Source organism: Erpetoichthys calabaricus, chromosome 13 (assembly GCF_900747795.2).
Source record: "Erpetoichthys calabaricus chromosome 13, fErpCal1.3, whole genome shotgun sequence".
NCBI classification, from domain to species: Eukaryota; Metazoa; Chordata; class Cladistia; order Polypteriformes; family Polypteridae; genus Erpetoichthys; species Erpetoichthys calabaricus.
The window spans coordinates 139,232,740-139,246,589 of record NC_041406.2 but is presented as its reverse complement, the minus strand read 5'-3'; the positions used below and the strand labels follow the sequence as shown (position 1 = coordinate 139,246,589).

General features: G+C 40.3%; 1 protein-coding gene across 3 annotated transcripts in view; it reads right to left on the bottom strand.

Moving 5' to 3' along the window:
- The window catches only part of fer1l6 (fer-1 like family member 6), a 124,253-nt gene that overhangs the window by 1,032 nt on the left and 109,371 nt on the right, over nt 1-13,850 (bottom strand). For all 3 annotated transcript variants that reach the window (XM_051935967.1, XM_051935968.1, XM_028817740.2), the window contains 6 exons: nt 12,639-12,781; nt 10,592-10,680; nt 9,598-9,696; nt 7,108-7,349; nt 2,514-2,671; nt 266-366 (listed from right to left, as the gene is read on the bottom strand). In XM_051935967.1, coding sequence (XP_051791927.1) covers nt 266-366; nt 2,514-2,671; nt 7,108-7,349; nt 9,598-9,696; nt 10,592-10,680; nt 12,639-12,781 — 832 coding nt within the window. The remainder of the gene's footprint in view (nt 1-265; nt 367-2,513; nt 2,672-7,107; nt 7,350-9,597; nt 9,697-10,591; nt 10,681-12,638; nt 12,782-13,850) is intronic.

Sequence of the window (13,850 nt, the reverse complement as noted above, 5' to 3'; positions counted from 1 at the left end):
GAATGTTAAAAACACAAGACCACCAAAGATGGACGTAACCACTCGATTCCATGGCCTGAGACCCCCAAAACAAAACAAACTCAAGTAGCTCAGGAACAGAAAGAAAAAAAAAATGAAGCTCATAAGCCAGAGCAGGACAAGCAGATGACAGTTTTTCATCTGGAGATCCTGCTGTAGGAAGCGTGAAGCACGAAACCAGCTCCGTTAGCAGACTCTCTTAGGAGAAAATAGTGTTTAAAGAAATAAAAATCAGTTTGTTACTTACTTGGGCTTTTCAAGAGGTTCTGGCTCATTGCGGGCTTTTCCAACGGGACTTTTCTCAGCCTCTTCAGCTGTCAGAAGGTGAAACTCAGCCTCGACTTTACCCTGCATCCATAAAGCACACAAATGTAAAACACCGACGTAAAGCTCAGACCTTTATAGACAATAGAAAGCACACAGTGATCACTTGTTACGAGTTCCTTCGCTGGCTTATTTACCTTAATTAAAGGATAAGTGTCTGTGTGTCTAGTCAGTTGCTAGGTCTCTGTAACTCCAACAGATGGTGCATTACAAACATTTGTAATAATAAAATGTATTGCATTTGTCATTCCTTCACATAGTGTATCAAATGCATGTACATTAATAAAATGAATTGCATTTATCATTCCAACAGGTGGTGCATCACAAACATTAACACTGGTTTTGAAAATCCTCCGCCAAATGGCACATAACAGAGACATAGGCATTGCACTTGTCATTCCAATAGATGGCGCATCACAAACATTAACACTGCCTTTACAAATGTCATAGCAAGTGGCATATAACAGAGACATATACATTGCATTTATCATTTAAAGAGATGACACCTCACAACTATTAACACTGGTTTTACAAATCCCACTCCAAATGGTATATAACAGAGATACATGCATGGCATTTGTTATTCCAACAGAAGGTGCATCATAAACATGAACACTGCTTTAACAACTGCCATAGCAAATGGCATATACCAGAGGCAGGTGCATTGCATTCATCATTCCAACAGATGGCATGTCACAAAGATTAACACTGCATTTACAAGTCCCATACCAAATGGCATATAACAGAGACCTTTGCATTGTATTTGTCATTCCAACAGATGGCACATCACAAACATTAACACTGCATTTACAAATCCCATACCAAATGGCATATAACAGAGACCTTTGCATTGTATTTGTCATTCCAACAGATGGCACATCACAAACTTTAACACTGCATTTACAAATCCAATACCAAATTGGCATATAACACGTGACGTAGGCCTTGCATGATGCACTTTAAACGTCAACACTGAGGTCTACGTTGATTACTTAGATTTCAAACTTAGTTGTGTAGCACAGCTCGGGTTTTTATATTCTTTTTCTTTTATTTTTCAGTTTGAATTATTTATTATGATTGTCAATATTCTTCGTTTCATTTATTATTTACTCATTATGTTTCATGTATTACTCTTTTTACTTTTGTTTATAATTAGTTTTTGCGGTTTCTTTAAATGTCTTTGTGTTCCCTGTGTTTTGGTGGTCGACCCCCCCCCCCCCCCCCAAAGAGGTGGGACCAGCTGCCAATCACCAGCAGAGCCTGTGAATCTAGAGGGCCTCCCACAGTTCATTATTACAGACCACTCCCCCAAGCCCCATAAAAGGAAGGCTGGGAGGGAGAGTCCCTTGCGGTTCATTGGCAGAGTTCAATGTGAGAGTATTGCTATTTTCATGGGATTTTCTAACTTCATCGACTCTTTCTGCTTCTGTTTTAGGATTACGATTTATTTATTTTGTATTGGGGCTTTTTTGTTTTTGGGTCGCAAATAAATCCTCCAGGTGGAAATATAAGACATGTGCACTGTACACAAAAACTGGAGATAGTCTTTAAAACGAGAGATAAGTAGGAGAGGAATGTGAGACAAGATTCGTGACAATTTTGCTGGCTCAGAAGATCAGAATAATCAAAGCCAAAAGCTAAACCCTGAATTTATTGTTGGAAAGAATGAAGCAAAAGTCGCAAGCCAGTAATCAAAGAGATCTTTCATCGGAGCCAGAATGCGATCAGAAAGTCAGTTAGAACACTCTGCGTCGAAACAAAACACGTCAATTATTACAGCGACATCATTGCCACGCCATTCTGTTCGTTTCTTCTTAACTTCGCTGCAAGTCAAGACGTCCACCAAACGTACTTTAAAACGAGGAGCTCGAGTTCACACCTGGAGGTCCACCGCAGTTACAAGAGTTGCTTCACCCTAACTTGTTAACTAAAAACCAGTGATGTTCAAACAAAAACCTGCAGCTACGTCAACCAAACTGGACCAGCGTGGCGGTCAGTGCTCGGGGTAACGCGGTACAAAGTTAAGCGTCACTGTAATTTGTTTACATTTCCCAGTAATGAAGCAGCACAGCATGAAATAGTTTAAATTCCGGGAATTACATTTCCACTTCCCGACTTAACGCAAGTAATGAAATTTGAATTCTCTGTGTCCAACAGATGGAAACAATTACCGTAAGTTCGCCAGATTTCGAAAATGGCCACCAGCCTTTCACTCGTTTCTGCTGAAATATCGAGATTTTTTCATTTCCTGGCTTCAAGGTATCCAGAGAACATCCTTTCGCAGATTTTGTTCCTCGAGGAAATCCATGGAGGTCCAATTCAAGAGTACCTGGATAATTAAGAAAGAATTCAAATTAGGAGGTTTTAGAGCAAAATACGTTAACTGGCACTTTTAGATTGTTCTGTGATGCACTGGCACCCTGGACTGTTCCTCCGTTGTACCATGAAGCTGCTGGTTTCCCTGTGACCATCAGCCGGAATGAGAAGGTTCAAGAAAGAAACCAGCAAATGAATAACCCATCCTTGATCACATACACTCACCGGCCACTTTATTAGGTACACCCGTTCAACTGCTCGTTAATGCAAATATCTAATCAGCCAATCACATGCCTGCAACTCAATGCATTTTGGCCTGCAGACGTTGTCAAGACGACGAGCATCAGAATGAGGAAGAAAGGAGACTGAAGTGACTCTGAACGTGAAATGGTTGTTGGTCTGAGCATTTCACACATTGCTGATCTCCTGGGATTTTCACGCACAACCATCTCTAGGGTTTACAGAGAATGGTCTGAAAAAGGGAAAATATCAGTGAGCAGCAGTTGTCTGGGCAAAAATGCCTTGTTGATGCCAGAGGAGAATTGGCCAGACTGGATTGAGCTGATAGACAGGCAACAGTAACTCAAATAAGCACTCATTACAACCGAAGAGCATCTCTGAACACACAACACGCCGAACCTTGAAGCAAGTGGGCTACAGCAGCAGGAGACCACACTGGGTGCCACTCCTGTGAACTAAGAACAGGCAACTGAGGCTGCAGTTCACACGGGCTCACCAAAGTTGGACAACAGAAGATTGGAAAAACATGGCCTGGACTGATGAGTCTCAATTTCTGCTGTGACATTTGAATGGTAGGGTCAGAACTTGGCATCAGCAACATGAAAGCTTGGATCCATCCTGCCTTGTATCAAAGGTTCAGACTGGTGGTGGTGGTGGTTTGATGGTGTGGGGGTATTTTCTTGGCACAATTTGGGCCCCTTAGTACCAACTGAGCATCATTTAACTGCCGCAGCCCGTTGCTGATCATGTCCGTCCCTTTATGACCACAGTGTCCCCATCTTCTGATGGCCATTTCCAGCAGGATAACGCGCCATGTCACAAAGCTCAGATCATCTCAAACTGGTTTCTTGAACACGACAAGTTCACTGGAGTGTTTTGGCCTCCACTGTCACCAGATCTCAGTTCAGAAGAGCACCTTTGGAATGTGGTGGAACAGAAGACTTGCATCATCATGGATGTGCAGCCGATGTGTGATGCTATCATGTCAATATGGACCACAATCCCTGAGGAATGTTTCCAGCACTACGCTATGAAGAATTACAGCAGTTCTGAAGGCAAAAAGGGGGTCCAACTGGGGAACTAGCAAGGTGTACCTAATAAAGTGGCCGGTGAGTGTAATTCCTTATTGAAAACACGTTCACCTTACTGTCTTTACTGACTCAGAGTGCAGATTTAATGATTAGGACTGGAAGATCAACTTAGTCAATATAAGCCGAGGTCCAAGCTGGAAATCCAGCCAATCAGAATGAGGAAACTGAAATCACTAACCAATAATCGAAGACCAATGACAGAAGCAAAGAATCTAAACATCAAAAGGACAAAGGCGGCATTTTTGTTTCACACACGTGTTGTAACAAATAGGAGGATCTGGTATGGCAAAAGTAGGCCGAGCGCTAGTGCCCCCTAGCGCCCACTCACCGCCATAAATGTTAAGGTGGCTAATAGAAGGCCTGTCATGATAAGGGCGGGATGTTTTCTTCCTATTTTTATTACTGCTTTAGACACCATCCTGAATAACCGTTGTTGGGGCCGCATCGCACGTTTCAAGGGTCGTGACATCAGTTTCATCGGCATGATGGGGTAAAAGGTCAGAATTTGCACCAAGCCAAGGTTATTATAGTTTTGCCTTTTTATATTAGTTTTTATTTCTAGATTTTTTCTGACCTTACTTGGAAATTCAGTTTAGTTTTAGTTTTCCTTCGTCGTGTATTTTTAGTTTTAGTTTAGTTTTTATTTCACAAAGACATTTCTATTTTATTTTTATATATATTAGTTTCAGTTTTAGTTTTAGTAATTATGGCATGGAGCACCTACGGAGTTAGTTTTGTGTCACAATCAGACAGAACTGTACACTTAACAGATTTGGATATGAGTTTAATGTTAGTGGAAGCTTACTACATTTCCTGGTTTACTATCTGGTTTTGTTTTTGTCTGATAAAAACAAGCATAATTAAAACTAGATACTGAATATGAACAATTTTACACAATTTTATAATTTTTAAAATATTTTCTCATGAACATCACAGGGGCTTAGGAAGAACAGGACTCTTAGACTTGAATGAGTGTGCAGACCCCACCTAGCTGTATTGACGGAAACAAAGAACAACAAGCATGTAGTGTCAAGGTTAGGGGCAGTGAGACTTGAATAGACCACCATAAAGGACAGTAAACCCATAATGAGCAGAGCAAGAGCAGGTAATAGGAGTACAGACAGGCATAAAACAACAGAGATCTCAGAGAGTCTGAGATTAAGAACAACATATACATTATCTAAACCTGTTTATCCAGAGTAGGATTGCCGGATACCTGGAGCCTACCGCAGCAGGTTTGGATTGAAGGCAGGATAAATCCCTGGTATGCAATATGTATAATAAGAACAAAAAGAATATGATATTTCAACTATCTATTTTGAGAGAGAAAAACATTGAAAAAAGGAAGACAAATATTTTAAAATATAATTCTGCTAATGGATTACGTTCACAATATCAGGTATTTTGAGTTGTGAATATGAACTAAAAAAGATAAATTTAATAAATATGGAATAAATACAAAAACCCATTAGTATGTTTAGTTTTTCATCACTTGACAGACTCTCTACCTTTGTTTGTATCGCTTCGTTGTTAAACAATGTTTTTAAAGCAAAAGTGATTGGTCAGCAACAATATGCTGATCTTGTATGATGACCTAGTCAGTCTCTCGATCAGTGCCGTTTTATTTTCAAAAACCGGGAGTGCTCTCCCCTCGACTTTCATGTATACTCAGATATGGGGATGGATATTTGAGGTGTAAACTGCAAGGCAATGATTATATTTTTATATTATGTATATTAAGGAACCATCAACAACAAATCTAATCATATATTGAACAAAAAAGTAAAGTTGAAAAAATCATACTCCATTTTCTTTTATTTATACAGCTGCAGAGTCTGTGTTCAGGTAAAGTACCACTTCCGGGTGATGGATTTGGCCCAAAAGTTAATACAGATCTATAATTGTGGTGTAACAACCAGTTACACAACTAGTTGCGTTTTTGAGTTATCGTGTTTATACACACACACAGACACACGCATACACGCGCGCACACACACAATTCCAAAAAACAGTATTGTTGGACACTGGTTAGTCTATAATGTCAAGATTCATCAAAATATCGAGGTCGAATTTTTTCATGATTACTATACTTCGTATATGAGAAAGTAAAAACGATTATTCCTGTGCAAAGTGGCAGGTGAATTGCTGTTAACAAAAAGCAGACACCTGAGAAATAAACTGAAACGTTACTCATTCGTGATTTTTCTGTCCATATGGTAAACGTTTTGTTGACCAGCACATTCTGATTTCAGCCGTTTGAATTACGTCTTGATATACAACAAGCACAAAGAAAGGCGGCACGCAAATCGCTTTCTATTTCTCATGCTTTACGCACCCGCACTCAGCTTGCTCTGTCACTGCAAATGCTGTGTGAACAGCCGCCCTCAGTCACCAGCCGCCGTTCACTGGATGAATATATGCGGGCAGCTCGTGGTGGATGACTTTCTGTTTTAGAGTTAAAACTTACAAGGGTTAAAGACTAACGGCAAGAATATTCATTCAAAAACGAAAACTAAAAATATTTTATTAAATTATTATTTTATTTCAGTTAGTCTTTCCAGCTACTTTAATAGTTTCGTTTAGTTTTAGTTTTTCATTCCGGTTTTGTTAATTATTTTATTTCAGTTTACGAAAATGTTTTTTTAATAATAGTTTCAGTTTTGATTTTAGTTTTCGTTAACTATAATAACCTTGCACCAAGGTTTATCTAAATGTACAGATAAACCCTTTAAACACAAAAAACTCTCTCCTTCCTAATTGCTCTTCATGGTTTTCAATCTCTTTCCCGATTTTCGACTTTGATTTTTTCCCCCCTCTCACCAACTCCCCAGCGCATTTGAATGAACTGCCAGGAACTGTGGGACACTCCCGCCTTTATAGGGCCGAGGGCAGTCCCTGGCAGTGATTGGCAGGTGGCCCCGCCTCTTGGGGAACCAGCCACAAGGCACATAAAAGAGACTTACAGAAGAAACCACAAACAAAGGAATAATGCCGACTGAAATTGAACCTTTACCTGCTGTCATATTCACATTTTAGATCTCCGACTGATTCTGTATAGATAAAGGATGCATTTATTTTTATATTCTTTCCCTCGTAATAAACTTACTAACAAACTTACCCAAAAAGTCATCGGAAGAAAGCGTTTCAAAGTCCCAGACCTGCAGTACGAGCTCTGCTGGAATTTTGCGTTCCGTCTTATCCAGCGAGAAGATGTTTTCCCTTTTGCTCACCACGAGCTGTTTTTCTGCTGGCAGGTAGTTGAAGGGAAAAACGAAGCGCCAGTTGAAGTTGCCCTCACCCGTCAGGGAATTGTAGTGCACGTCGGTTTCCTGTTTCTCGTTTTCCAGCCCCTTCAGCCACCTGTTAAAAAAAAAATAAATTAAGATGATGTGGGCATTTCAGGTGGGAATGCTATAATGGAGGGACTGGCATCCCAATAGGCACCCCCCCCCCCTTGCCTGGATGGGATTCCATAATGGATGGATGTGGATGCACATAATGGTAACTACTTCCCAGGGCCATATAATCCCTCTTGCGGAACTCCTATATGTACCCTGTGGCGAGTGGCTGGGGGTGGCACCTAGCCGGGACGCCCAGGAGGACCGCCTCCTCCAGACCACGAGGGGGCAACCGCCCTGGTGGCTTTGGGGACCACGGGAACAGAGCTTAGAATCTCAACCCTATAGGGGACTGTGGTCACCACCAGGGGGCGCCCCAATGCTTATGGAGCCCTGGCCCTCAGCACTACTGCCACACCCAGAAGTACTGGGGGGAAGACGACCAGGGACACCGGAGTGCTTCTGGGTGTGCAGCCAGTACTTCCGCCACACTGGGTAGTGCCGGGGGAAGCTAATCGGGAGGCACTTGGAGGGGCCGCCTCCCTCCATTCGATGGCTGGAGTTGGGTGGAAGTGGACGGAGCTCGGAGGAGAGGAGGTGGTGAAGGCGGCAGTGTGAGAAAGAAAGGCCTGGACTTTGGGGGAGTCTGGGGTTGTGTATGCACCTTGTAAATAGTAATATATTGTAAATAAATGTGTGTTGGGTGATTTAAAACCATGTCTGCCTGTCTGTGTCCGGGCCGAGCTCCACAACACCCACAGAGCATACTGGGAGTTGTAGTCCTGATGGACAGCCCTGTTGGGGTATTTGGGTTCTGCCAGGTGGAGCTCCTGGGGAACATTACTGCTATTTTGAGGGGTTTCCACCTGGACCCTGAGTGTTGCCAATGTGCAATGCTATACTCCGGAGTCTGGCATAAAGAGTCTGGAGGCAGTAGACAACACTTGAAGAGGAGGAGGAGAAGATGATGACGGAGGTGCTAATCTGAGTTTCCTATGATACTGGGCCTATCAAGGTGATATTGTTAAATAAATAACTTTTTATTTAATAATAATAACAAGAATAATTTATAATAACAACTCCTTACATTTAATCAAAGCGCTTTTCATAGTGAGTGAGGAGCCACTTCAGCCTCCTCAAATGTGTAGCATCCACCTGGTTGATGCGATGGCAGCCATTTTTGCGTCAGTACACTCACCACACATTAGTTGTTAGGTGGTAAAGGGGTGAGGGAAAGCAAACCAATCAGATTAGGGGGCCCAGAATGACCAGGGCTTGGAGGGCAATTTAGCCAGGACATCGGGGTACACCTTACTCGTTATGAAGGATGCTCAGGAAACTTGTATGCCCACAGAGCGTCAGGACTTTAGTTTTACATCTGAAACGTGGCACCATTTTTACAGCACAGTGTCCCCGTCACTGCACATTCAGACCTCAGGGTAAGCGTCCCCCTGCTGGCCGCACCAACACCTATTTCCACAGCAACCCAAGCTTTTTCCTAGATGATCTCCTATCCAAGTCCTGGCCGGGTCCAAACATTTAACCTTGAATCTGTGATGTTCGGCTGAATTGTGTCTGGTGTTTGGGGGCTAATGCTGGAAAGCCACAGGCCTCAGATCTCACTACAGCGCATCACTCAACAGTACGTGTTGTTTGACGTTAGGTTCAACTAAACTAACGGCAGAGCGCTGCACTGTGTGCATTCAGACTACCCATCAGCCATTGTGAACGTGTTGTACGACGCCAACTTCTATTTGTTGCAGTTATGGCGTAATTTTCAAATTGCCTTGACTTTAGATTGACCCTTGACTCGGGTAAGAACTAAAATGAAGCGTTTTCAAGACTGAAATTAGGAGACCCTCCTTCTTACAAAGAGTTGTTGTGTGAACAAGCTATGAGAGTCATGGAGCTAAAGTGGAAACCTTAACGCTCTGTAGAGTTTCTGCACGAGACTTTGGGTCGATGAACCCAATGAGCTTGATGGGCTAACTGGTCTCCTCTTGTTTGTTCTGAAATTCCAGATATGGAGACTCCAGATTGCACTGGCGTGTGTGAGCGAGTGAGCGAGCGAGTGTGCTGCTTGTGTTTGTTCAATGGCACCCTGTCCACGTCCCACCTCATTCCAGACTGTGAAAAGTTTCTGCTCCCAGTGACCCTTAAGAAAACCGATACACAAGTTGAAGAAAGGGGCATCTAAAATGATCCAATGCTCACCAGATCGGACATTGGGTTTCAAAAATTGGAAAGAAGCGAGGAAAGTAAAAACGCACCCTTTGACGTAGATGTCACTCGACTGCTGTCCCGTTATGAAGTTGACATCTTCCAAAATGACGTCTTCGGTGTTCCAAATGATTATCCTGAGTTCATACCTTAAAAGGGGAAATCAAAAATACAAAACAGTAAAACAGCTGAGGTACGAAGGATAGATATGGTGACCTACCGGAGAATCGGTTTCTAGTTATTTTTCTGCAATTCATAATTTATACAGTTCACTATGCAGTGATCTCGACCTCTGAAATGTGGTTCAAATAAAAAGTACAGGCGGACCACCACTGTCATGTCTGACACTTAACGGAAAGTCACCTTCAGTCAGTTTTAAACAATTCGTAACTTGAAAGAGTCCCCCGTCCAGCGATTCTCATTTTGAAGATGGCCAAGAGAGGAGCTCGTTCATGCAGAAAAACATATAAGGGGCACCAAGGTCAGAAAAAAAAAAAAAACGGCTCAAGGACATCTCCATTTGAGAAGACGACCGAGTCCATATTGGAAAAGGTGCACGGGTGCAGCAGATCTGAGGAAACACAGAATAGATCGTGGCATCAGCTGGTGTGATGGTAACGCCACCACAAAACAGAAAGGTCACTAAGAGATCTGCACAAACAAATAAACTGATCTCCCTCAGAGGTCCCTGAAATTTTGTTGTCGTGATGTATCCCTCCATTTCTTTGGCACTGCCAAGTGGAAGAAATGACACTAAAGCCACCCAGCCAGGATCAGAGGCAGCCAGAATACTCGGGTAGTTCAAGCGGTGAAACACAACAGTCAGAGTTCACCAGAGATGGCGTCACATCTCACTACGCGGTGTTCTGGACAATTCACAATTGAGTTCTGTTGTGGTGGCGTTCTATGTCACCGCCTGACATTTCATCAATTTTCATTCGTGCTTACTAAACGAGTAAAAAGCAAATAAGAGCACCAATGTGCTGGGCATCTGCCACAATAAAAGGCTCAAACAAGTCTGACCTGATTAGTGACTCAACTTACCCTTTGGGTTTGCGTGGAGAAATGTCAACAGATGGACCAGGAGGCGGCATGTCCATTGGAAACATATCCACCCACATCTGCAGCTGGCCCTGAAATCCACATGGAAAAGCAGATGATGATGGCAGCCGAAGAACAAACACATTTCAAGAGTTAAATCTGCTCCAATGCTCCACACAAACAAATCGGAAGATTCCCTTTGTGAGTAATAAAGTGTCTTCATCCATCCATCCATCCATTTTCCAACCCTCTGAATCAGAACACAGGGTCACGGGGGTCTGCTGGAGCCAATCCCAGCCCACACAGGGCACAAGGCAGGAACAAGGCAAGGCGCCAACCCACCGCAGAATAAAGTATCTTTATACTATAAAATGCCTTTTGATCTATATATCAATTAGAGTGCCTTTCAAACTATTTGTCACATAATGCCTAGCTATTATATAGTGTCTGACCAACTATCTGTTTATCTGCTTCTCATATGGTGCATTTCATATTAATTTATTACACAGAATCTTTGTTGTCTGTTCATGTTTCTAATTATCCCAATATCTCTAATATAGTGCCTTTCAAATTGATCTATGTATATAGTGTCTTTCATAAACATCTACCTATATGTGTACTGTACTTTTCATATCTATCTAATCATCTACAGTAAAAATTTAAATTTTATCCCCTATATGCTACTTTTTATATTTATCTATATATAATATAGTGCCTTTCAAATCTATCTATCTATCTGTCTGTTATATAGGACCTAACAAATAGATAAGGAACATATAATAAATTGACAAATCTATATATCTAATAATAAAAATAATAATACATTTTATTTATATAGTGTCTTTCATGTCTATCTATCTATCGATCACATAGTGCCTTTTATGTCTGTCTATTGTATAGTCCCTTTCATATCTATCATATACATATTATTATTGATAGATAGATAATGTACTAATACTAATTCTATTTATATAGTGTCTTGCATGTGTATCTATCTATGCAATAATAATGTTAATCATAATAATAATACATTTTATTTATATAGTGCCTTTCCCATATCTGTTATATAGTACCTTTCATGTCTGTCTATCTACCTGTTGTATAGTACCTTTCATGTCTATCTATCTAATAATAATACATTTTATTTATATAGAGCCTTTCATGTGTATCTACTACTAATAATAATAATAATAATCATACAGTTAAATAGTACCTTTCACTATCTGTTTGTCGGTCTGTTATGCCTTTCATGTCCATCTATCTAATAATAATAATACATTTTATTTATATAGTGTCTTTCATGTCTATTACATAGTGCCTTTTTTGTCTATTATATAGTCCCTTTCATATCTATCTTATATATAGTACATTATATATCTATTAATAATAATAATAATTCTATTTATATAGTGCCTTTCATGTGTATCTATGCAATAATAATATTAATCATAATAAAAAATTTTATTTATATAGTGCCTTTCCTATATCTGTTATATAGTATCTTCATGTCTATCTATCTACCTGTTGTACAGTGCCTTTCATGTGTATCTATCTATCATCTATCTATCTAATAATATTAATACATTTTATTTATATAGTGCCTTTCCTATATCTGTTATATAGTATCTTCATGTCTATCTATCTACCTGTTGTACAGTGCCTTTCATGTGTATCTATCTATCATCTATCTAATAATATTAATACATTTTATTTATATAGTGCCTTTCGTGTGTATCTATTAATAATAATAATAATAATAATACATTTAAATAGTACCTTTTACTATCTGTCTGTCTATCTATCTATCTGTTATGTTGTGCCTTTCATGTCTACTGTATCTATCTAATAATAATAATACATTTTATTCATATATCACATTTCCCATATCGGTTGTTTAATGCCTTTCATGTCTGTCTATTTATCTCTTATATAGTGCCTTTCACATCTCTCTCAGGTTTGTGCTTCCCCACCAGAATTTATATGGCAGAAACGCCACAGGATAAGGCCGAGCATTTGAGCCTAATGTCTGCCCTACGCTAGACTGGTTCACCTGATCCATGCCGGGTTTGTCCTTATGATAAAGTGTTCTTGTTTCAATGTGCTCTGGAATGAGTTTGCACCCAACATCTGGGATTTCATTCCAGCGGTGAAGAATCTTTAGGGCAAGGTGTTCATACGATTCCACTTCTTCATCTACAGCCAAAGAAGAAACAGATAAAAGACTTCAGAGTTTTTACTGGGAAACATTGTGCCAGCTTTAGTTTAATTAAGGCACTAAAACGTGTTACACATATTATAAGATGAGGAATTTTGGTTCCAAAACAGTAAAGCAGAACTCCGTGGCCTCCAGATCTCAGTAAAGCACGAGGGAGATGAAAGGGAATGACCTGATCATAGCACAGTGTGTGTGATGGGCATTAAGACTCGCTTTACTGATTTGATTTTATCGTGCCACCTGTTTAAGTAAATCGATTTATGTGATTCTTTTGATTCATCAACATGATCCAGGCAGACACCAGGAAAAAGTCTTTCGCTGGTGGGGGATCCTTTTGGGTGAATTGCAAACATATAATAAAATAATCCACATACCTGTCATGACAAATGTTAAATTATATATTAAACAAGTATGACAACATAGTGAAAAATGCTTAGCTAACAATAAGAAAACAAGTCAAGTTAAACTCTACTCAGCTGCATTTAGCATCACCGTGCTAAAGAAAATGCCCTGGCCGCTAACAGCGCTTTGGTATTGGGATTTGCTGCGTAGTTTACAAAGTACCAGAGAGTCATGCACTTAATTCGGTTCAGGAATCGAATAAATGATAATCGTGTGACTCATTTATAGGATTGATTCCATTCAAGAGTTAAGTGAACGAGAATCGTGTGATCCATTCACAGGTTTGATTCAGCTTAAGAATCAAGAGAACAAGAATCATGTAACTTGTGCATGGGTAATGATTCAGTTCAGAAATCAAATGGATCAGAATTCTGAGACTCATTCACAGGTTTGATTCAGTTCAAGAATCAAGTGAACAAGAATTGTGTGAATTGTTTGGGGGTAATCAAATATTGTGACCGATTCACAGGTCTGATTCAGTTTAATAATTAACTGAATGAGAATGATGCGACTCTTTCACAGGATTGATTCTGTTCGAGAATCGAGTGAACAAGAATTGTGCAACTTGTTTGCAGGTTGGATTCAGTTCAAGAATTGAGTGAACGAGAATTCACAGGATTGATGCAATTTAAGAATCAAGTGAAT